The sequence below is a fragment of the Erpetoichthys calabaricus genome, chromosome 2 (genome assembly GCF_900747795.2).
Source record: "Erpetoichthys calabaricus chromosome 2, fErpCal1.3, whole genome shotgun sequence".
Taxonomy (NCBI): Eukaryota; Metazoa; Chordata; class Cladistia; order Polypteriformes; family Polypteridae; genus Erpetoichthys; species Erpetoichthys calabaricus.
Genome location: NC_041395.2, coordinates 308645747 through 308671206, shown reverse-complemented (window position 1 = coordinate 308671206; position 25460 = coordinate 308645747). Strand labels below are relative to the sequence as shown.

At 38.0% G+C, this 25460-nt stretch overlaps 1 protein-coding gene across 2 annotated transcripts in view; it reads right to left on the bottom strand.

Annotated features, from left to right (window-relative positions):
• Nucleotides 1-25460, bottom strand: part of slka (STE20-like kinase a) — a 107412-nt gene that overhangs the window by 50918 nt on the left and 31034 nt on the right. For both annotated transcript variants that reach the window (XM_028795871.2, XM_028795872.2), the window contains exons 2-3: nucleotides 4985-5149; nucleotides 350-398 (exon numbers count right to left, since the gene is read on the bottom strand). In XM_028795871.2, the coding sequence (XP_028651704.2) occupies nucleotides 350-398; nucleotides 4985-5149 (214 nt within the window). The remainder of the gene's footprint in view (nucleotides 1-349; nucleotides 399-4984; nucleotides 5150-25460) is intronic.

The following is a 25460-nucleotide window of genomic DNA, read 5'->3' as shown; positions in this document are numbered from 1 at the left end:
GAAGACCACTCCTGGTTCAAAACCACTCTCATGCTGAGTGTAGAGAAGCAGGAGGAGGGCAGGACAAATGTTCAGTTGGTCTGAGGTAAAGGTCCAGGGGTTCTAGTGAGGGGTGTGGAGGGCCAAAGGTCATTTAGAGAGGCCCAGAGTGACTGTAGGTTTGTTATTTACATATTTTGTTCTTTCTGCTATTCCTATATTTATTTATTCATCCTTGTGGTAGCATTTTCATTGATTTGCACCTTCTTGATATTGTTATTATCAATCACAAACAACAGCTTGGACGTTTAATCTAAACATAATCTATCTTGCAAAATAAGAGCACATGCTATTTTGACCAAGAACTTACCTAACATGACTGCATCCACAGCTCCTCCAGCACAAAATTCAATTAATATCTATTGGTGGAGGGGAAGAAAAACAAATAATTTAAATAAGACTTTACTACAGGTTTCAACATAGAATCACTAATATAATCTGAAACTGTTGAATGGAAGCTTCAGATTATAGATGGATAATATATATATAATATATAAAAATCTCAGGTTGACCAATTGCCTCTTTAAACATCACTGATTGATGAGGTTTTCACTTGGGGCGGAACATCATTTTTTACTACGTAAACCACCATTGATTTTTTGCAGTTCCTGTAAGTTTCAATTTGGCCACAGGGTGTCACTGTTTATAGGCAAGAACTAAAACAACATACAAAAGTACTTTATTTAATGTACAAAAGCGCAGATGAATGAAATGGTGGCTAAGTGGCTATTATTTGGCTTCACAGCAAATGAGCATGGCAAGCCAAAAGATGTAGACACGTTTATCTGTTAACTAAACTAAAAGATTGCTGTTGCAAAAGATTCACAAACAAGGAATTGCATAGTCATTTACACAGTCCACCAATTAGTGGACTATGCTATGCAAATTTAGGCACTGTTGCTAAGCACAAGCACTAAAGGCTTGTCAGACCAGCCAATAGCACTTATGGTACTTCCGCATTTGGAAAAAGCACACATCATTAGCAAAGTAGGGCAACACAGGTATACTGTATCAGAAATAAATGTGAAAGGCACTATATGATAGATAGATAGATAGATAGATAGATAGATAGATAGATAGATAGATAGATAGATAGATAGATAGATAGATAGATAGATAGATAGATAGATAGATAGATAGATAGATAGATAGATAGATAGATAGATCAATCTATGTTGGCTTTATGGATTCTGTCCAAAGTATTGTTTAAAGTCAAACTTTCATTTATTTATTTTTTGCCAAGCCACAAACATCAACCTAAAATCGATACAAATGGTTTACTAGGATCTCTTTGATTCTATCTGAAATTCATTCTCCAAGGCTTTACTAAACTCCGGGTATCTCACAACCATGTAGTTATTGTAGCAGATGCAGTAGTATAAGTATTCTACTATGGAATTCTTACTTGCTCGTCCAGCCAACTTGTTTACCAATAGGTCACAGAATTCTGTTCCCAACAGGGACAAAAGACCTTTTGAACATTGTGCCGGCTTCAGATCAAATAACTTTGATACAAATACATATTAAGTATTGGCACAAACTACTTTGTCATCAGGTACATTTTATATACTGTACATATATAAAAATAAAGGGGAAAAAATGTTTATGAACTATCCATGGCACGCACATAAATTCAATAAAAAATTAAGTGCATCAGTAATTCTCAAACTGACCATTGAATTCTCCTAGTAGTACCAATATCAATAAATGCTACCCTTTTATCCAATGGGCATACGGTCTCTAAAAAGCTAACTACTCCCAACATTTGTTAGCAGAGTAACCATTCAACTGTTATTTTTCCTGCAGGTGTATGTCTGTCCAAATTCAACTCTATATATATTCTCCAGCTGCGGGTTTGCAAGTATAACCCACAAAAATGAGAGAAAGAGCATGCCCCTTCAACTGACAAGTCTGAGTCTCACTGATGTTGTAATAGACAAGTTCAAATACATATAGACTATATTTTTTGAAATTCCCACACCAAATCTGAAATCCATCTTCCAATAGTTATGTTCCACTAGTTAACAGACAATTTCCATTGCCACCATATTTTTGGCTCTGTCTTATTCTATTTGTCTTAAGTGTGGTATCCCAGTAGCTAAAGAGGTAAAGGCTGGCCTGGTGAACCCCGAGCTGGTCCAAAAGCAGCTCAGTGATTGATTTTAATGCTGCTACATACAAGAGGACTCAAGAAGTAAGACTGACAGATGAAGGAGTGAGGCACAAGGAAGAACTTTATTGGAAAGTGGACAAGTCATCCCATTGGACTGAAAGGAAGCATGGGGGCGTGTTTCACCTTGTGTGAATCTTCTATTTTGGTTTTTCAAGGTCCATTAACTAAATATCTTTCTGTAGAGTACCAGTCTTTGTTAAGGGTCTGATGGGCATATAGAAATGTTCTGGTCTTTAAAGAAGAAGATGATCATCACAAAAGTAACAGTTTACTTCATTGATATTACTTGTTACCTGTAAAATTCCAAAATGACCTGCAAAATAATCCAAGGAAAAAAATGCTTTGGTTACATGGACTACTACTGCTGGGCAAGATCATAATGTGACTAAGAGGGGTTTTTAACTTTAAAACTTTATGTTTTCAGAAGTGGTGAGCAATTTAACTACTGTATATTAAATTATATTTTTGTATCCAAGCTATGGTGGAAAAATGGCTCTGTTAAATGTTAAAATGAAAAGATATATGAAAAATGGTGAATGTCTTACACTGACCAGAAGACCTTGTCTATGTGACTGATTCTGTACGCATAAGGCAGTGAAAAGATAAAGCTTATTTTTTTATTTAAAATTTAACAGAACTAAAAATACTTAAATTACAACTTTAATCCTTAATTCTAACATAACTGGCAAAGAGACACAATGAATTGTGGCCACAACTCAGAAATAATCCTTCCTATTTGCACTTGTGCTAAAAGTAGTAAAATATGTAAATGCCTGGATTAACCTATATACAGTTACATGTTTTCATAGATTAAACATAAAAAAGAGGAAAGAAATAATAAACCACACCAAGCATGACTTTATACTCATGCCAGGATTGTACAGTGTAAACATATTTATGGCACAAAAGTATGTGGTGTTCAGTTTGACGTCTCTTAACCTTGTAAAATCACCTGTTACTATTGTACAGTGCATCCAGAACGTATTCACAGCGCATCACTTTTTCCACCTTTTGTTATGTTACAGCCTTATTCCAAAATGGATTAAATTCATTTTTTTCCTCAGAATTCTGCACACAACACCCCATAATGACAACGTGAAAAAAGTTTACTTAAGGTTTTTGCAAATTTATTAAAAATAAAAAAACTGAGAAATCACATGTACATAAGTATTCGCAGCCTTTGCTCAATACTTTGTCGACCTTTGGCAGCAATTACAGCCTCAAGTCTTGTTGAATACGATACCACAAGCTTGGCACAATAATCCTTGGCCAGTTTTGCCCATTCTTCTTTGCAGCACCTCTCAAGCTCCATCAGGTTGGATGGGAAGCGTCGGTGCACAGCCATTTTAAGATCTCTCCAGAGATGTTCAATCGGATTCAAGTCTTGGCTCTGGCTGGGCCATTCAAGGACATTCACAGAGTTGTCCTGAAGCCACTCCTTTGATATCTTGGCTGTGTGCTTAGGGTCGTTGTCCTGCTAAAAGATGAACCGTCTCCCCAGTCTGAGGTCAAGAGCGCACTGGAGCAGGTTTTCATCCAGGATGTCTCTGTACATTGCTGCAGTCATCTTTCCCTTTATCCTGACTAGTCTCCCAGTTCCTGCCGCTGAAAAACATCCCCACAGCATGATGCTGCCACCACCATGCTTCACTGTAGGGATGGTGCCAGGTTTCCTCCAAACGTGACGCCTGGCATTCACACCAAAGAGTTCAATCTTTGTCTCATCAGACCAGAGAATTTTCTTTCTCATGGTCTGAGAGTCCTTCAGGTGCCTTTTGGCAAACTCCAGGCAGGCTCCCATGTGCCTTTTACTAAGGAGTGGCTTCCATCTGGCCACTCTACCATACAGGCCTGATTGGTGGATTGCTGCAGAGATGGTTGTCCTTCTGGAAGGTTCTCCTCTCTCCATAGAGGACCTCTGGAGCTCTGACAGAGTGAACATCGGGTTCTTGGTCACCTCCCTGACTAAGGCCCTTCTCCCCCGATCACTCAGTTTAGATGGCTGGCCAGCTCTAGGAAGAGTCCTGGTGGTTTCAAACTTCTTCCACTTACGGATGATGGAGGCCACTGTGCTCATTGGGACCTTCAAAGCAGCAGAAATTTTTCTGTAACCTTCCCCAGATATGTGCCTCGAGACAATCCTGTCTCGGAGGTCTACAGACAATTCCTTTGACTTCATGCTTGGTTTGTGCTCTGACATGAACTGTCAACTGTGGGACCTTATATAGACAGGTTTGTGCCTTTCCAAATCATGTCCAGTCAACTGAATTTACCACAAGTGGACTCCAATTAAGCTGCAGAAACATCTCAAGGATGATCAGGGGAAACAGGATACACCTGAGCTCAATTTCGAGCTTCATGGCAAAGGCTGTGAATATTTATGTACATGTGCTTTCTCAATTTTTTTATTTTTAATAAATTTGCAAAAACCTCAAGTAAACTTTTTTCATTTTGTCATTATGGGGTGTTGTGTGTAGAATTCTTGTAACATAACAAAATGTGGAAAAAGTGATGCGCTGTGAATACTTTCCAGATGCACTGTATATGGTATGTTAAAAGTGATGCTCTTACTCAAAGATAAAGTATTTCAAATTATACTGTTTTAAAAATGTCTTTATATGTAATTGTGCATGTTAATGCTCTTATTGACAGTAAACACAAGCTTGAACATACAGGAAATACGCTTTTAAATGTACAACATAATTTACAAAAGACATGCTTCATCTACATTTAAAAAGAAAAAAGTCCGCTCAGAGCACTATAGCTACTTACCCAGAGCTTACTTTCATAATAAAAAGCATCCAGCAGTTTAACTATATGAGGGTGGTCACAGGATGCCAAAATGTCAATCTCCACCATATAATCTTCAAGTTCCTCTTCTGTCTTTGTGTCAATCACCTTAGCAGCAGCCAATATTCCATTCTGTTTATTTTGGGCCTACAACAAAAACGATCAAATGCCTTTTATTACAAAAAAAGGTAAACTTTATATATTTATATTTTATAGGAGACTTAAGTCTGTATTATTTTATGTGTAATATCCATTTACAAGGCTTTATTAAAGGCCGCAAAATTGTGGGAAAATATACTTTTGTGGAGCACACTTCAAAAACAATCTATTATAACAATAACAGCTAGTACACCTCCATGCCCAGACTAGACAGAAGCAACCATGTGCCCTGCGAAATAGGAAGAAGTGTACTAAATCCATGGTGGGGGGATTTATAACAGACACTAAATAAAATATTTCATTAGCAAAAGGTTTCTATAGCACTAATAACTTTTCCTGAAGACAAGTTCCAAATGACAAAACAAGTCTAAAATAAGACACTTCAAAGGGATTTGAATGCAGATCATTTTAGGACTTATGCTACTGTGGTATGTAGCATAAGAACAACAAAATCCTTTTTCTATTACATACACATATGACAGCATAGAAGTTCCAAATGACAAAACAAGTCTAAAATAAGACACTTCAAAGGGATTTGAATGCAGATCATTTTAGGACTTATATTACTGTGGAATGTAGCAAAAGAACAACAAAATCCTTTTTCTATTACATACACATACGACAGCATAGAAACAGCTCTTTAGAGAAGTTACTAATTCTCTTATAAAATGGGTGTTACTTTTGGCAACAGCAGACTTGTAAACAGCAAAGATAAATTCTTCACTTTGATAGATTCTGTTCATGTAGAGCAGGGGTGCCCAATACGTCGATCACGATCGACTAGTAGATCGGAAAGGTGGTGCAGGTAGATTGCGTTGCATTAAAAAAAATGTTTTTAAATGTTAGTCTATCATATATCCTCCCTATGGCATTTGCCACCTGATTGACAAACAGGGCGGCCAGTCTCTCTTTTCTTCTAACACACGGGTCATCCCGCACGCACGATCAAACGCGCGAGCTACTGCAAAACTCCGGCTATCTAAGTGATCTAGTTAGCCTTCCAATTTATATCGACTAAAGAAGGGGTTTAAGGGTGGTTTAGGGTATGGGCTGGATATGGAATTGGAAGAGGATTTTTTTTTTTCTTACAATGTCACAATTGAAGTGCGTTTGTCTGATCTGTCAATCTATTATTGCTATTCCAAAGAAGGAAAATGTGGAAAGGCACTTTCGAACTGTTCATAAAAACTACGAAACTGACTTCCTTCCGAAAAGCGATCTGAGAAAGAGAAAGGAGAGGGAATTAAAATCGCAGTTAATCGGACAGCCGTCATTTTTCACTCAGCTGAATTCAAAAGCAAAGGCAGACACACCGAAGCATCGTTCCGGGTGAGTCACTCAATCATTAAGCACAAGAAGTCCTTCCAAGATGGAGAGATGATAAAAGAGGCCTTCGTTGAGGCAGATGGCCAGGGAGAAATTCCTGCTGAGATTTCGAGACACCTGGCCGGAGAAAAAGGAGTTTCTCCTTGTCATTAAACATGCAGAATACAAGCAACTTAATAGCGATCAATGGCTGTTAGACTTGGCTTTTTTTTTTCCGATCTGACCAACATGTTGAATGAGCTTAATTTACAGCTGCAAGGAAAAGACAAAACCATGGTCAATATGATTAGCTCAGTTAATGCTTTCAAACAAAAAAATGCAACATCTGTCCTCAAACCTGCAGCACCATGATTTGGGGAACATCCAAAACCTCGCGTCAGAGCTGGAGTTCAATGGAAGGCATGTGCGCAACTTGACAGCATACGCTACACAGAGCAGATTGAAAATTGTCTGTCAGACTTTGACAGATGGCTTCAAGACTCAGCTTTACTTGAGCCAATCGCTACATTTAAGTGCTATCCATTTAGGGAAGATGTTGAGGGTGATTCACTCGCATAAAAAATTGTAACACTGTTTCACCTAAAACTCCTCTACAGTGGAGGATGAGATTTTGACACTACAGGATGACATTCAGTGGAAGTATTGGGCTCATGGACAGTTTTGGAACTTACTCACAGAGGAAAAGTACCCAAACATGAGGAAAAGTGCTACCTCCGTGACTACATTATTCGGCTCTACTTATTTATGCAAGTCAGCCTTTTCCCACATGAAGATTATTAAATCCAAATACTGTACTGACCATAAATGTATTGAATTGTTATTGTGCCATAAGGGTTATTCAGTTATGCAAGGAACAACAACATATTTTATGTATAAAGTATACTCTGTATATTTTATATATATATATATATATATATATATATATATATATATATATATATATATATAGAGCTAGCATTTTTAATGTAGGTAGATCATTTCAACCTAGTCATTTTAAAAGTAGCTCGCAAGCCGAAAAAGTGTGGGCACCCCTGATCTAGAGAAACCACAGCTAACCAGTCATGCTCAACAAGAATAAGCCTTCAGTTTAACTAATAAGTACCTCTCAAAGTACCTCTCTTACAAAGTACCACCTAAAGCAGGGATGCCCAAAACTGATCCTGAAGGGCCACAGTGGCTATCGGTTTTTATTCTGACCATTTTTTTAAATTAGTGACCAGTTTTTCCTGCTAATTAAATTCATTTAATTGATTGGCTATTGAAGACTCAGACCCTTTAAATCGGTGGGGGATGTGAACATCATCAGTCTTGAAGGGCCACAGTGGCTGCTGATTTTTGTTCCAACTCAACTGCTTCATAAATAACAAGTAATTTATTTATCTCACTAAGATTTTGATCACTTAATTGCTTATTTTAGTCTTAAACTGCTTAAATTCACTGTTTAAATTGATCTTTATTAGCAACAAGATGCAAATGACAAAAGAACCAGCAGTTCTCCACTAATAAAGTACTGAAATGTACTTCTCCCTTTTAGCCTTCCAGTCATTTGAATATCATCATTAGAAAAGATTCAAGAATGACCTGACACTGCAGAGTTAAACAACTAACAAGTCATGAAATTAAATAAGACCTATTATTTCAAGGATTTTTTCCTACTTCAGCAACTGGATTGGAACAAAACCCTGCAGCCACTGCAGCCCTCCAGGACCAACGCTAACTGCCCTTGACCTAAGGCATAAGTTGTCAAAGAGAATTTGCAAGTGGATGCTTTTCATCCAGATATAATAGGAATATTTCCAACATCAACAGCCTTCGGCAATCTACAGTTGACCCTCCATATTAGCAAATTTGATATTAATGGTTTTGGTTATTTGCGAGAGGACTGTGAACAATTAAATCAGAATATTTTTGGAGTTTGCTGAAAGATCACAAAAAACTCACAGATGACACATACGCCAAAAACATATAAACAATACTGAAAATAATCTGTATGGCATGAAATCAAATAATACATAAATATTAGTGTTTTTTAATATTTGTTAATGTAACGGCACAGTATATCATTAGCATTGAACATTGTTTTTGGCAACTAAAAATGGAGATCTCCTCCCAGCTGGTTCACACTATGTGCGTAATCTCTCTCACTTGCTCTCTTCTATCTCCCATGTAATGCTGTCACCTTTTTAGAGCTCACACTTACTCCCTTGCTCACTTCTTATCCTTTCTCCTGATTTTTTTCCTCCTATTACTTGCCCCTCTTCTTTTTTATTTGTGTGGCCTAACCCAGCTGACACTGTGCACTCGCTAGACCACTAAATGGCCATTCATTAAGCCAAGTACACATGTTTGCCAGTGCAGGTTAATCAGCAAGGCAAGAAAAAAATGATTAATAAATGAAACCATAAAAATATCCTGCTGTGACATGCCCCACTACAATTAGGAGGAACCAAGTAGTATTCACAAATTTTCACAGATGCATTAGTATTCTGCCCCTAACTCTCGCAAATGTGAAGGGGCAGCTATAAATAGTAAAATTATAATTTTAACTTCTGCGAGAAATTTCAAGTTCCAAAGATGGATATAAAACCTTCTGCGCAAGAGGCTTGGTCGTTAATGAAGAGACTATAAACTAAAAATGTAGTAAACTTTGCTTTCCTAAACAGCTTGTCCACAGTCAAAAATCCATTTTTAACTAGATTGTTTTAAAAAAATAATGTAAGCTTTTAGTGCACAAGAAAATCTTTCCTCAAAAACAAACCTAAAAATATTTCCATTATAAAACTGCAAGTGAATTAATTTCTAAAGCTTGAGCAAAGAAATACATAGAAAATAATTTGAGAAAGAGAACCAAAATAGTATTCCTCACCGCCATCCCACAACCCCACCGAAACAAGCTACATCAGTGTTCATAGTTGCGTATAATGTACATAGTGTAAATTAAATTACATTCATATTAAAGAAAAACAAGCCTTTGGTCACCATTGTCTTTACCTGCGTTTCGTTTCACTGACCTCACACTCCTGAAAAAAAGTATTGGGAGGATATAACCAAATTCTAGGTGAATACCAAAGTCAGAATACTTGATTTAAATTTGTTTTCTCACATTTAATTTATATTGAGAATCAATTAATAATAATAATTAAAAAAATCTATGGCAATTACCCTACACAGAAGAGTCTTTCAAATATATGAAAAAACTAAAGAAAATTAAACTAGGTTAACTGCAAACACAACAGGTTTGGGTGAGATTATATCGCTACTTTTCAGTAACATATCAAAGTGCTCATTGTAGATATGAGGTTTGCTGTTGGTAATGATTTTTTTCCCTTTTAATCCAAAAGTTTTCAGAAGGAAACCAAATACATATATGATTTAAGAAATAAGCACATCTCTTTTACATATATACTTTCTGTAAATTTAAGGAGATTCACTTGTTCACACATTTTATGGAAACTAAACAATTTTTAGAATGATACTATAGCATTCAACAATGAAAGCTACAGCCCAAATGCTATGTAAATGATCTTCCACATGTGACTGCTTGAATATTCTGGTTGATTTTGCAACTTCTCTCATTGCACTATGTACAGTTAGGTCCATAAATATTTGGACAGAGACAACTTTTTTCTAATTTTGGTTCTGTACATTACCACAATGAATTTTAAATGAAACAACTCAGATGCAGTTGAAGTGCAGACTTTCAGCTTTAATTCAGTGGGGTGAACAAAACGATTGCATAAAAATTTGAGGCAACTAAAGAATTTTTTGAACACAATCCCTTCATTTCAGGGGCTCAAAAGTAATTGGACAATTGACTCAAAGGCTATTTCATGGGCAGGTGTGGGCAAGTCCGTCGTTATGTCATTATCAATTAAGCAGATAAAAGGCCTGGAGTTGATTTGAGGTGTGGTGCTTTCATGTGGAAGATTTTGCTGTGAACAGACAACATGCGGTCAAAAGAGCTCTCCATGCAGGTGAAAGAAGCCATCCTTAAGCTGCGAAAACAGAAAAAAACCATCGGAGAAACTGCTACAATATTATGAGTGGCAAAATCTACAGTTTGGTACATCCTGAGAAAGAAAGCAAGCACTGGTAAACTCAGCAACGCAAAAAGACCTTGACGTCCACGGAAGACAACAGTGGTGGATGATTGCAGAATCATTTCCATGGTGAAGAGAAACCTCTTCACAACAGCCAACTAAGTGAACAACACTCTCCAGGGGATAGGCGTATCAATATCCAAGTCTACCACAAAGAGAAGACTGCATGAAAGTAAATACAGAGGGTGCACTGCAAGCCTCAAGAATAGAAAGGCTAGATTAGACTTTGCTAATGAACATCTAAAAAAGCCAGCACAGTTCTGGAAAAACATTCTTTGGACAGATGAAACCAAGATCAACCTCTACCAGAATGATGGCAAGAAAAAAGTATGGAGAAGGCGTGGAACAGCTCATTATCCAAAGCATACCACATCATCTGTAAAACACGGTGGAGGCAGTGTGATGGCTTGGGCATGCATGGCTGCCAGTGGCACTGGGACACTAGTATTTATTGATGATGTAACACAGGACAGAAGCAGCCGAATGAATTCTGAGGTGTTCAGAGACATACTGTCTGCTCAAATCCAGCTAAATGCAGTCAAATTGATTGGGCGGCGTTTCATGATACAGATGGACAATGACCCTAAACATACAGCCAAAGCAACCCAGGAGTTTACTAAAGCAAAGAAGTGGAAAATTCTTGAATGGCCAAGTCAGTCACCTGATCTTAACCCAATTGAGCATGCATTTCACTTGTTGAAGACTAAACTTCAAATAGAAAGGCCCACAAACAAACAAGAACTGAAAGCCGCTGCAGTAAAGGCCTGGCAGAGCGTTAAAAGGAGGAAACCCAGCATCTGGTGATGTCCATTCTTACTTCCAAGAGCTGGAAATACCCCACTCTAGGTAATGTATGCAAGTTCACTACTTTTGAATTCCATGCTATTACTGTCTCCTCTCCAATTAACATGACGATTGTTGTTTAACGTCCTCCAGGTTTGTCATTGATCTCCTTGATGAACTGCTCTCTTATCTCCCAGATGACAGGAGCTTACTTCTAATTATCGGGGACCTGAATATCCACCTGAACGGCCCTCCTGCTGCTGACTTTCTTGCTCTTCTTTCCTCCTTCAACATTACACAGCTCCATAACCCACCCACTCACAAGGATGGCAATCTGCTTGATCTTGTTCTTTCATGTAACTGTACTCCCACAAATGCAATTGTCACTCCTCTACACACTTCTAACAACTTTTTCATTCAGTTCTCTCTACTGCCTCCCTTTACTCCTCCACCCCCTATATCCTCTGGCTGACATCTCTGCTACCTCTCTACTACCCATTTCTCATCCATGGTCTCCTCTGCTCTGCCTCTTCTTGACCACTTCTCTCTTCACACTGACACAGACACCCTATACTCAACTCTGTCTTGACCATGTTTGTCCTCTATCTTTAGGCATGCAAGTGAAAGACCATCCCGTCCCTGGCTTTCCGAAAGCACTCTGCAATCAACAGACCAACCTCAGGACAGCTAAAAGAAAACAGAGAAAGTCAAATGCTCCAACAGACCTGGCCAAGTGTCAATCCCTTCTTGCATACTTTTCTTTTACCACTATCAACACATAGGTAAGGTTCTATCAGTTTATAATTAACAGCACTACCAACACATGGTCTTTTGTTGTTCAGTTTCACTTCCCTTCTTAACCCTCTTTCACCTCCTATCCCAACCTCATTGTCTGCTTATGACTTTGCCACCTTTTTCAAGGATAGCGTGGCCGATATCAGCAGTCAGTTCTCACCCTTGCTGTTACCCATTATGCCTCTTTCCAAGCCTCGCCGAACATTCCCCACATTCTCACTACTCTCTGCCTCCAATGTTTCCAATCTCCTCTCCAATCAACCTGTATACTTGACCCTATCTCCTCACATCTCCTTCAGGCCATCTCCCCCTCACTCCTGCAGATACACACATCATTTACACTCAGCACAGGCACATCTCCTACCGTCTTCAAGCACGCTCTGATAACTCCACTTCTTAAAAAAAAACAAAAAAAAAAAAAACAACAACAATCGATTTATACCAAGTTAACAATTACAGGTCTGTCTCTCTCCTCTCCGTTCTATCCTTAACGCTTGAATGTACTGTTTCTAATCAGGTCTCTTCCTTCCTTGTCCAGAATGGATTGCTCAATACCAAGTCTGGCTACAAAAGGAACCACTTGACTGAGACGGCTCTACTGTGTGGTCGACCAGCTAGGACATGCTAGAGCTACCAACATGTCACTGGACCTGATCCTGCTTGATCGCTCTTCTGCCTTTGACATAGTCAACCACAACATCCTTCTTGCCACACTCTCGAAAACTGGCATCAGTGGGACTGCTCTCAGAAGGTCCTACATCTCGAGCAGATGCTACAGCACATTCTGTCAAGGAGAGTTGTTAAGGGCACATCAGACATGCATGCCCCAAGGATTGGTAGTGGGATCTCTACTTTATTTTCTGTACACCACCTCGCTGGACTCCATCATCCCATGGGTTCTCTTTCTCAGTGCTATGTTGATGATACAGAGCTGTACCTGTCTTTCCCTCCAGAGGACAACATGGTATTGGCCATAGTCTCTGCTTGTCTTACTGATATCCCAACCTGGATGAAGAACAATCACCTACAGCTCAACCTGGCAAAAACACAGCTTTTTGTGATCCCAGCCAGCCAGTCTGTTCAACTTACAATCTATGTACAGTTTGGCTCATTGTCACTAAAACCTGCTAGGTCAGTACGCAATCTTGGTTTGGTGATTGATGAGCAGCTATCTTTTTCTGACCACATTTCTAACGTTTCTCATTCACACAAGGTTTGTACTATACAACATCGGCAAGATCAGACGTTATTTGACAGAACATACAACACAACCTGTGGTCCAGGTTTTGGTCTAGTAGCATCTGGACTACTCCAACTCGTTCCTTGCAGGAGTACCCATATGTATTAGCAAGCCACTGCAGATGATCCAGAATGCAGCGGCTCATCTTGTATTTAACCAGCCAAGACAGGCTCATCTCCCGTCCTCTCTTCAGGTTGCTACATTGGCTGCCTATAGCATGCAAGACGTTAAAATCCCTGATAATTCCATACTGAATGGTCAATGGGTCAGCACCTGAGTGTATCTATATGCCTGCCAACTCCCTCAATGTATTTAAGAAGCAACTGAAGACCCAGTTTTCTGTTGATTTGAAAAGAGAAGAAAAAAAAACTTTGCTCTGTGATATTTTATATTGTCAGTTAATTTTTGTTGTTTAAGTTTAATTGCGGTTTTGATTGTAATCTATGATTGTAAATTATTAGTTATTACATGGGTGGCACGGTGGCGCAGTGGGTAGCGCTGCTGCCTCGCAGTTAGGAGACCCGGGTTCACTTCCCAGGTCCTCCCTGCGTGGAGTTTGCATGTTCTCCCCAAGTCCTGGGTTTCCTCCGGGTACTCCGGTTTCCTCCCACAGTCCAAAGACATGCAGGTTAGGTGCACTGGCGATTGTAAATTGTCCCTAGTGTGTGCTTGGTGTATAGGTGTGGGTGTGCGTGCCCTGCGGTGGGCTGGTGCCCTGCCCGGGGTTTGTTTCCTGCCTTGCGCCCTGTGTTGGCTGGGATTGGCTCCAGCAGACCCCCCCCACCCCCACCGTGACCCTGTAGTTAGAATGCGGGTTGGATAATGGATGGATGGATAGTTATTACATCTATTCATTTGTGGTAATCAACTTTTGTTACCTGTCCTATGACACTTGAACAAAAAGACCCTAGCCTAATGTTACTTGATTATGTTTACATCTTTCGTAAGTCACTTTGGAAAAAACCTTCTGCCTAAAAAAATTAAATGTATGTGTGTGAAAGGTGCTAAAGATGGCTAAATGGTCTGTAAAAGATTTTTTGTAACTTCCTTAGTGATCTGTAAAAATGCAAACACCTGTATAACATTTAGTCACTACCAGTTTTTGGTACAAATCACATACAAGTGAGACTATTCAAAAGCAGAAAAGCACCCTTTATGCCCTCAAATATCCTACCATTTAGGACATTCACTTCAGTGCATGGGTAATCAAAACAAGTTAGAAAAATCACTAAACTGGCTTTCCATCCATCCATTTTCCAACCCGCTGAATCCGAACACAGAGTCACGGGGGTCTGCTGGAGCCAATCCCAGCCAACACAGGGCGCAAGGCAGGGAACCAGTCCCTGGCAGGGCGCCAACCCACCGCAGGACACACACACACACATCCACCCACCCAAACACTAGGGACAATTTAGGATCGCCAATGCACCTAACCTGAATGTCTTTGGACTGTGGGAGGAAACCGGAGTGCCCGGAGGAAACCCACGCAGACACAGGGAGAACATGCAAACTCTACGCAGGGAGGACCCGGGAAGCGAACCCAGGTCTCCTTACTGCGAGGCAGCAGCGCTACCACTGCGCCACCGTGCTGCCCTAAACTGGCTATTCATGCACTAAACATATTAAATGTTTAGAGCAAACATCTACAAACAAAAAAAATAAAAAAAAAACCTCAAACGTTTTAGACTGCTTTTTGAAATGCTAAATGTTTCCATACAATCCCCAGGAAGCTTTTAGTAAAAACTACTTTCCTCTAGTTGGTTAACAAGAGGTTTAACACTCCAACTGACAGTCAATAGGAATGTTATTCAAGAAAGTAAAATACAGGGCTCTCCTATTACTCCTAGGTCCACTTACCATAGAAGTTCTTAAATGCTTTAAATGTAAAAAGTCAGAGAGGCAAATATGCATTTTCTTGTTTGGCTATAATGACTACCTGGAACATCTCTAATCTTAAAATCCACTAACCCAACTGAGGCCAGGGGGAAAAAAAAAACCCTGTAAATATGGTTAGTCATTGCAGAGTCCCCTTGCACACTTGCTTTACACTTATACAGGGGCTCATCTGGAAATTAAATTAACTTGAAAAACTTTGGAAATGTAAAAAGGACATAGTACTTTGATATAGGCAGACCATGCAGCCTCTATACAGACAGTTTAACTTGAAGGATGATGTAAGGCAGCATCACTAACCACTGTATCACATTTTACATATATAGGGACCCGATCATTTTCTCATGAACTACATTAAAATAGTTACATATATAGGGACCCGATCATTTTCTCATGAACTACATTAAAATAGAAATCACATATACAAAATCTGAATATTCCAACAAGGGCTATTATTGGTTTCAAAATAAATATTTCCCAGTAATTAGACTTTCAGTGATTCCTTAATACTGTCTTAAGAATATATGGTTAATCATGCCAATGCTGCCTCTGTTACTGTACATACACAATAACATGCAAAACCTTTTTCACTTTCGTAAGCTGCGAAGAACTTTGTAAAATTTTTAACTGTGCTTTAAGTATATTTAAGCCAAACTGGCTTGAGAAGTCATTTTATTTATGCAATCATACAATGGCTGAAACTTGGCATTTTTGTGCCTGGCCATTACTTGGATGGGAGACCTTCTCTGAAAAGCTTGGGTTGCTGCTGAAAGAGGTTTTTGTAAGGCCTGCAGTGTGCTTACCTTGTATTCTGAATGTGGATCCCAATGTCCCAGTGCGGTGATGAGGACAATGTACTGTCAAAATGTTGCTGTACTTCGAATGAGATGTAAAACCAAGGTCCTAACTCTCTGTGGTCATAATAGTTCCCTGAGCATCCTTCGTAAAGTGTAGGGTGTATCCCAATGTCCAGGCTAAATTGTCTTCAATGGTCTTTTCAATCTGACCCCCTAATCATTCCCTGTCTCAGACCTTACACTTATTAGCTCATGCATGCTGAGCATACTAGCGCAAAAATGGCTGCTGTCTCATCATCCAGGTGGATGTCACACATTAGTGGTGGATGAAGTGGCTCTCCACTCACTATGAAAAATGCAGAGTATTGAGTTGTATTCTCAGTTGTAGCTATACTCTAAACACAGAGTGAATGAGTGAATGACACTGTGTGTGCATGTGTCCTGTGCTAGACTGGTGCTCTATCCAGTTTGGTTTCTTCTTCATACCTAATGTTGTTGAAGCAGGCAACTTCTTCCTGTTAAAATACATGGATCAAAAGTTTGTATAGTGGGTTTCTTTAAAGATTTATTATAGTTGCAAGAAAATGTTTTTGTTCCTTTGGAATTACCGTTTTTTTTTTTTTTTTTTTTTTGCAATAATCACAACAAAGTGGTCTGATCCTTATCTGTCTCATCATAAAACACAAAGACTATCTGCTTAAACTAATTCAAAATAGAAAGCTATAATTCTTGTCAAGGCTGAAAATGTTATTTAAATGTTCACAGTCTTAAATTATAGCCTTGCACTTCAGCAAGTTGAAAAAGAGTGAGGAAGGGAGCAATACAATTGAATGTTTTTGTCACAATTAGGGCTGCATCTAGTAACTATTTTTGTTACTGATAGTTGATCATTTTTTTGATCAGGCGTTTTCAAAAATAATATAACATCTGGGCAAAAGTGAAAACATTTTATTCAAAATCTTAAAGTTTAACTAGTTTCATATTGCTCTATTTGATAACAATAGTACAAATATGCTAATATTACATTTGCCAAAAAAGTACACATCAGTTTTAAAAATCTTTTAGTGTGATGGGGACATACTGCATTAAAGACAGTTACTAACATCAAAGTGTACAAAACTGAAACCACTGTTAAGCATTGACAGAAGTTTCCTAAATGGTACTTTGAAATTATTCATTAGATGACAAAGACCACAAGGTGAACTGACTGTTGCATATTTTGAGACATCTTTTTCCTTGCGGTACAGCATCAAATATTGGTGGACACCTTCACCAAAGAAATACTTTGTAGAATCAACCATATACAATATAACTTCTGTTGCAGTGTTGGATAAGGATTTTGAGCTGCCAGAAGAATCAGAACTGATAGAGCGCTGCTGGATTTATAAACAGGTGTAAGTGAGGGACCACCATCACTTCAATGTGGAAACAAAATATGTTGTTAGCAGCTTAACAGAACTGTATTTATGTCCCTAAAGAGGCCCAAAATAAGTTAATACTTCAGCAGAAACCCTTATATCAAATCTTCAGTCCATGTTTAAGATGACCATTTGGGCTCATTTTGGTGTTCACAATGTTACAGCAAATAAACTGCTCATACAAAACATGCAATTTACAAGCAGCTACCTTTAAAATTAAAGAACACACTAAACAAACTAGGAGTGATACAGAAGTGTTTTAAGGTTGACCTATGTTGAACTTAGAAATCAAACCAATGCAATCAAAGCGAAAGCTGAGGCACACAAAACCTTCACTCACACCACTTGTCACGTTTGAGTGCTATCTTCACAAGTACCTGCAAATGTTTCATGTGCCCTGGTTCTGACTGACCAGTGGTTAATTATGAAGGAACATTTCTGAGCATTTCAGAACAGAGAGGTAGTAAATACATTTTGCCTTTATAATCTGTTGCAAAAACTGTGTGTGTGTGTATATACAGTATATATAATATATACACAGTATATATATATTTCACTGCCTCTATATATAGCCTCAAGAATTCTTAATTTCTAGGTTATCAGTTTTTATACAGTAATGATTAGCATGTATATCCATTTTATATTAATATTCTGATTATGTATTTAATACCTTCCATACTACAATACTGAATGTTTGCTTTAATTAACTGGATATTTGATTATCTTTACTGTCCTGGGGTGAGGCAGGATTCTTGTTTCTTTAGTGGGAGATAAACTATGATGTCAACTGCACAGTGAGTGGGCACATGCTCAACAACAATTTTACAACATACAGTGATTGGCGATAGTCTTTGGTATTGAGATTTTCACTTATAGTTTATATGAGGTGTGGTATGGTTTATCAAGAGCCTAAGAGCAAAAAGAGGAATAGACGTGTCTTTGGTCACTTTCCTATATTTGTGTGCCATTTGGCTCATCATTACATTAGGTCTAAATTTCATTTCATGCAACACCTTGTCTTGTACCTCCATAAAATCAACATGATTCTCTTGCAGGACACAGTATAAATATATGTGCCTTGGCTCCAAACAAACCTTGATGGACAAATACCACCAACTTTAATTAAAAAGTTTGGAACTGTAATCAAACAAGTAATTTAACAATCTTTTTACTCAAGGCAATTAAACAGATTTAATAATGGATGGTTGTTATATAAACATGTTAGATTAATTTTTTAAAAGAAAAATAATACTAAAAATAAAATTAACAGATATTTTAAGTTTATAACATTAGAGAAAAAAAAAACACATTAGGCTTCACTTTTGTGTTTTACGTGCATCAATGTGTCTTTATGTAGCCATACTCCAGTATCTTTCACAGTGCAATGTCTTAACTGCACAAACTCCTTTAAAAACATTTTTTAAACAAGGAAGCAGTAGGCCTCACAAAACCAGACTTCCTTTTCAGAGAAAACTCAGCATACTAAAATGGTTTATCTCAGGGTCCAGAGTTTCCAACAGATGTCAGAAGTTCTCTTTATTAATGCACAAAGGGAACTAATAAAAAGGGAAAAAATCAGCTAAATTATTGCAAAAGATGAGTGTCTCATTAATTTATTTATGGCAACCAACAAACAAAATTTAACTCCATCATATTAAATTCCCATTAATGTAACTTTCACCAGTACTGTAATATTCCAGCTATTGAACCAAATTTAAAATTTTTACCAAAGATTATCTAAAACTTTTTCTCTTGCATTAGGCTCTTTATTTGGAAAGTCACTAATTACCTAAAACAAAAGTAAAGGGAGGCACAACTTTTCATTCTATATTTATCCTACGTTATATTTACATAAGCTAAAACCATTGTGTGCATGTAGGCCAACGCCTTATAAAGCGGCATACTATAAAAAAGATTTTTTTCTCCAGCAAGAACAAACAAATGGAACTGTGAAATTTAGAGATCTATTGACAAGGTAGTAAAATATGAAACCAAGAAACATATTCTGTAAAACATTTGGTGGCGATGTTATGAATCTTCATCATAAAGTTTACTTTTGACTAATACTTAAATAAGAAAACATGAAATTCTAAAGATAGTCTTATTTTTTATTGTTACATAAAGTTAACTGCTCAGATTTTATTTCAAACACAGAATTGCTACTCATTGGATTTTCTTCTGTTTATTACAGCATTCTCTGTGAACTCGGGAGATTGTCGATTAAAACTCTCCAGAAGGCAGCTATACAACAATCAAGTCTGAAACTGACAATGATACGACAATCAAAGTCACTCAAGTAATGCATCTGGTTTAATCTAATGGTTGGTTGAACAACTACAAAACCTGATGATCATGTTTGCATGCTGCTATACATTATTAAGTTATAGTAGCAAGAATGGCTGTTAGTAAATCAGGCAATATGCATTAATAAGCAGGTGTACATAATGAAATGGCCACTGAGCGAATATTATTACATTATTTATACAGTACATTACAGGTTTTAACATTTTGATTTTGGGCTTAAACTGCACATCCCACACAAATTTGCTAGCAACACCTGATACTGTATTCATTAATGGTTACAGGATGAAGTTATGTTTTTTAATGAAAATGCCTATCATGACTTGAATTTCAATGTGGAACTGTGAGAACTTTTATATAAAAATCCCACACAGTCTAAACTAATAAAGGGGAAAAACCCCAAATGATCATTCAAGGCTACCATCACTGCTAAATGTATTACAGTGTTACATGATACACGCGATTTACACCACTGGAGTGGAAACTGTGAATAACCATTTCAATTAACTTGGAATTTTAATATCCAAACACTTTGCACAGGAACAAAACTCCTTATCTGTTATTGCAATAGGAGGGCATGACGGTTGATGCTGTTTTGGTGTATTATTTTGTGAATTACCTTAATCTCGCACTGAAAAATAACAGAAAACATAGCCTTTATCTGAAGTAAACATATTTTGAGCAGAAACAATTTTTCATCAAGAGATATTTTTAAGAAAATCACACATTCCCCGATTATTGGCACCCTTAGTAATTCTTATTAACAAAGTGTAACTACAGTATATTTTCCATTTATATCTGACTTTTTATGAGTTACAGTGAGTAGAAACTTTCAAGCAGTAATCCATCACTTCCTGTTTCACTGAGGTATAATTCCCTTATTCATTTATCAACATGGGAAAGATAAGAGAACAAGCAATTTAAATGAGAAAAAAAGTAAGCTGACATTCATAAATCAAGGAATGGCTATAAAAATTGCTACCTGCTTGAAAATGCCCACATCTACAGTTAGGGCAATAATTAAAAAGTTCAAGTCAATTGGAACTGTTGCCAACTTGCCTGAAAGAGGACCCAAGTTAATTCTGCAGTAACAAACGGCGAGAAGAATGGTAAGAGAAGATAAAAAAAAATCCACAATTCCCAAGGATCACTAGTGGACAAATACAGAAGAAGTAGCATGGGGAGACTGGGGTCACCAAGTCTCGAAAAAAACCATCACACACCATTTAACCAAAATCATAAGTTCCTGAAGTTTGCTTAAGTCAACTAGAACTTCGATTGGAACCGTATTCTGTGGTCAGATGAAACTAAAATTGAGCTTTTTTGGCAAAAAAAGATTGGTTTTGGCATAAAAAGGATGGCTACACACAAAAGAACATAACCCCCACTGTTAAGTATGTTGGAGACTCTGTGAGGTTGCAGGGCTGTTTATCCTCCAAAGACCTTGGAATGCTTGTTAGGATACATGGCATCATCAACTTCATGAAATATTTTCAATTTAAATCTGGCTACCTCTGCCAAGTAACTAAAACTGGGTTGTCACTGGACCTTCCAGAAGGACAATTATCCAAAACACACTGTATGTCCAAATTGACACAAAAATGATTAAAGGAACACAAAACCATGCTTTTGCCATGGCCATCTCAGCCCCTGTGGGGTGAGCTGAAGAGGAGAGTGCACAAGAGTGGACCAAGGACCCTGGATGATCTGGAGAGATTATGTAAAGGGGAATGGTCTCAGCTTCTCTGCTCTACATTTTCCCGCTTTATAAGATGTTATAGGAGACGACTCAACACTGTTTTGTTGGCAAAAGGAGGTTGCACAAACTGTTAAATGCAGGAATGCCAATACGCATGGCAAATGTGGTTTTTTTGAAAATAATTATTTCTAAATAAGGAATTATATTTTCTCAGAATAAATTAACTTTAGTTAAATGTTGGATTTCTCTCATTTTTTGTTTCAGTGCGAGATTTTTTTTACCAGGGGTGCCAATAATTTTTAAGGGGACTATAGATACTTTATGCCAGGAGGATTAGTAATCAATAGACATTAGAAAGTTTCAGGTTTATAATGATAGCAGACGAATTTAACCTAACAGCTGACTGCCTTTTGTTAACAAGAATACCTAAATACAGTGCATCCAGAAAGTATTCACAGCACATCACTTTTTCCACATTTTGTTATGTTACAGCCTTATTCCAAAATGGATTACATTCATTTTTTTCCTCAGAATTCTACACACAACACCCCATAATGACAATGTGAAAAAAGTTTACTTGAGGTTTTTGCAAATTTATTAAAAATAAAAAAACTGAGAAATCACATGTACATTAAGTATTCCCAGCCTTTGCTCAATACTTTGTCGATGCACCTTTGGCAGCAATTACAGTCTCAAGTCTTTTTGAATATGATGTCACAAGCTTGGCACACCTATCCTTGACCAGTTTCGCTCATTCCTCTTTGCAGCACCTCTCAAGCTCCATCAGGTTGGATGGGAAGCGTCGGTGCACAGCCATTTTAAGATCTCTCCAGAGATGTTCAATCGGATTCAAGTCTGGGCTCTGGCTGGGCCACTGAAGGACATTCACAGAGTTGTCCTAAAGCCACTCCTTTAATATCTTGGCTGTGTGCTTAGGGTTGTTGTCCTGCTGAAAGATGAACCGTCGCCCCAGTCTGAGGTCAAGAGCGCTCTGCAGCAGGTTTTCATCCAGGATGTCTCTGTACATTGCTGCAGTCATCTTTCCCTTTATCCTGACTGGTCTCCCAGTCCCTGCCGCTGAAAAACATCCCCACAGCATGATGCTGCCACCACCATGCTTCACTGTAGGGATGGTGCCAGGTTTCCTCCAAACGTGACGCCTGGCATTCACACCAAAGAGTCTAATCTTTGTCTCATCAGACCAGAGAATTTTCTCTCTCATGGTCTGAGAGTCCTTCAGGTGCCTTTTGGCAAACTCCAGGCGGGCTGCCATGTGCCTTTTACTAAGGAGTGGCTTCCGTCTGACCACTCTACCATACAGGCCTGATTGGTGGACTGCTGCAGAGATGGTTGTCCTTCTGGAAGGTTCTCCTCTCTCCACAGAGGACCTCCGGAGCTCTGACAGAGTGACCATCGGGTTCTTGGTCACCTCCCTGACTAAGGCCCTTCTCCCCCGATCGCTCAGTTTAGATGGCCGGCCAGCTCTAGGAAGAGTCCTGGTGGTTTCGAACTTCTTCCACTTATGGATGATGGAGGCCACTGTGCTCATTGGGACCTTCAAAGCAGCAGAAACCTTCCCCAGATTTGTGCCTCGAGACAATCCTGTCTCGGAGGTCTACAGACAATTCCTTTGACTTCATGCTTGGTTTGTGCTCTGACATGAACTGTCAACTGTGGGACCATATATAGACAGGTGTGTGCCTTTCCAAATCATGTCCAATCAACTGAATTAACATAAAGCTGCAGAAACATCTCAAGGATGATCAGGGGAAACAGGATGCACCCGAGCTCAATTTCGAGCTTCATGGCAAAGGCCGTGAATACTTATGTACATGTGCTTTCTAAATTTTTTTATTTTTAATAAATTTGCAAAAACCTCAAATAAACGTTTTTCACATTGTCATTATGGGGTGTTGTGTGTAGAATTCTGAGGGAAAAAATGAATTTAATCCATTTTGGAATAAGGCTGTAACATAACAAAATGTAGAAAAAGAGATGCACTGTGAATACTTTCCGGATGCACTGTAATTTGGCTTTATTTTTTTGTTACTATTTCTTATTCATCTCAACTCTATCAAGGGTAACTGCATCTAATAATTTTCAAGATAACTGTAGTTATCATTAGTTAATTTTCATGTAATGTTAGATTCAATGTTAGATATTTCAAACAAGTTAAATGAAACCACTAAATGCAACAGGAACTCTTACAAGACAGTAAAGGTTTATCATTACTACTAAAGCACCTTCACCATTGTAGATAGATAGATAGATACTTTATGAATCCCAAGGGGAAATTCACATACTCCAGCAGCAGCATACTGATAAAGAACAATATTAAATTAAAGAGTGATAACAATGCAGGTATACAGACGGACAATAACTTTGTATAATTTTAACGTTTACCCCCCCGGGTGGAATTGAAGAGTCATTGTGCCAAAGTGTAGGCGACATGTTACATTCTGGACTTCACATACTTGTGTTTTTTGTATACTTTCTTTTCTTTTTTTAATCTTTATCCACAGTTCTCTCCTTTTATCACTGAACCCTTTAAACACTGGGACAAGTATTCAGGACTAGACTTTGGTAGCACCATATTAACCAACCTTTCATCAGTTATCTACAGATGAAGACAAGTAGCAAATGGGGGCAAAATGTAAGCAATCAGGGGAGGACATAATGCTGTTACAACTGGCAGTTACTGCCCCTGACCAATGTTCGGAAAATACTGGCATTACAAAAAGATGTCAGACAAGGCCTAATTTTCTGTTTCTTGGAAAATTAACTGCTGAGACACTGAATGCTACAAAGCAGCATGAGAATTTTTCTGTTATCATATGGACTAGAGACTACATCATAAGATAAAGCACAGGAGAATGTTATAATAAACAACACATGACACCACTGAGTAGGTCAGGAGTATTTAATTATCAAGGACCAGCCATTTTATCTTACATGTCAGTTTTCCCTTGTTTGCAATTGCTTTCTACATTCTTCCCCAAGCCCAAAACAGCATTGCACTCAAAAATTTACATCCTGAAGGATGATATGATAGTGCCGGCAACCTCAATAAAGTAATATTACAGAATATTAACCTTTATTTAAGAAACACTTAATGCAAGTATAAGGTCAGGGAAGCAATTAAAGTTAGTAAAGGTCAATTCAGGCTTAAGCAGGAGAGAGAATCAAAAAAGTAGTAGTTGTGCTATATGTAAACTGAGGCACATAGCTTAGAAATGTTTATAATTTACAAGTTAAAAGCTAATTCAACCTTATCTACTGTACATTTTCCCACCAGCAAGGACTTCATGCTTCATACATCTACTTTGATTGCAATAACAAAACTGCCTTTCATGCAGCTCCCAGAAGAAATACACAATTCAACCACCTCTGACTCTGTAGATGTAATTTCGGGATACAATATAAAGGATCAAGTAAGCTACCGAGGGGTTTCATTTTTTAATTCTCACTGGGAGAATCTGGGGCATCTACATGCTTCAAAACAACAATCAACCCTCTCTAAAAGAAAACAAAAATAGAAATACTGGTTTCAGAACACATTAAACTGATTCTTCCAGATAGCCTGGACTACATTCAGGTTGCATATGGTTGCAAATGGTCACAGGAAAATAATGTGATAATAAAAACTGCCATACTGTTTTGATTAACGTTTAATACTGTTTACGTTCAAAGCTGATCACCAAGGTTCTGGATGTAGAAAAACCATAGTCCAACACAGCAGAGATAATTTTTAAAATGCATCCTGTATACTTCTTTTTGGCCTTGCATCCAAACTGAAATGTAATTTTCATCTATAAAAAATAATCATTTGCTTGTTGTTCACCTAAGTGTACAAATTTGAAAATGCCAGGTCTCACAAGGCAGTTTGGGAAGAAAACTTAGCTCTACAAAAACATACATGTATGATGGTCATGAGATCAGCCAACCAA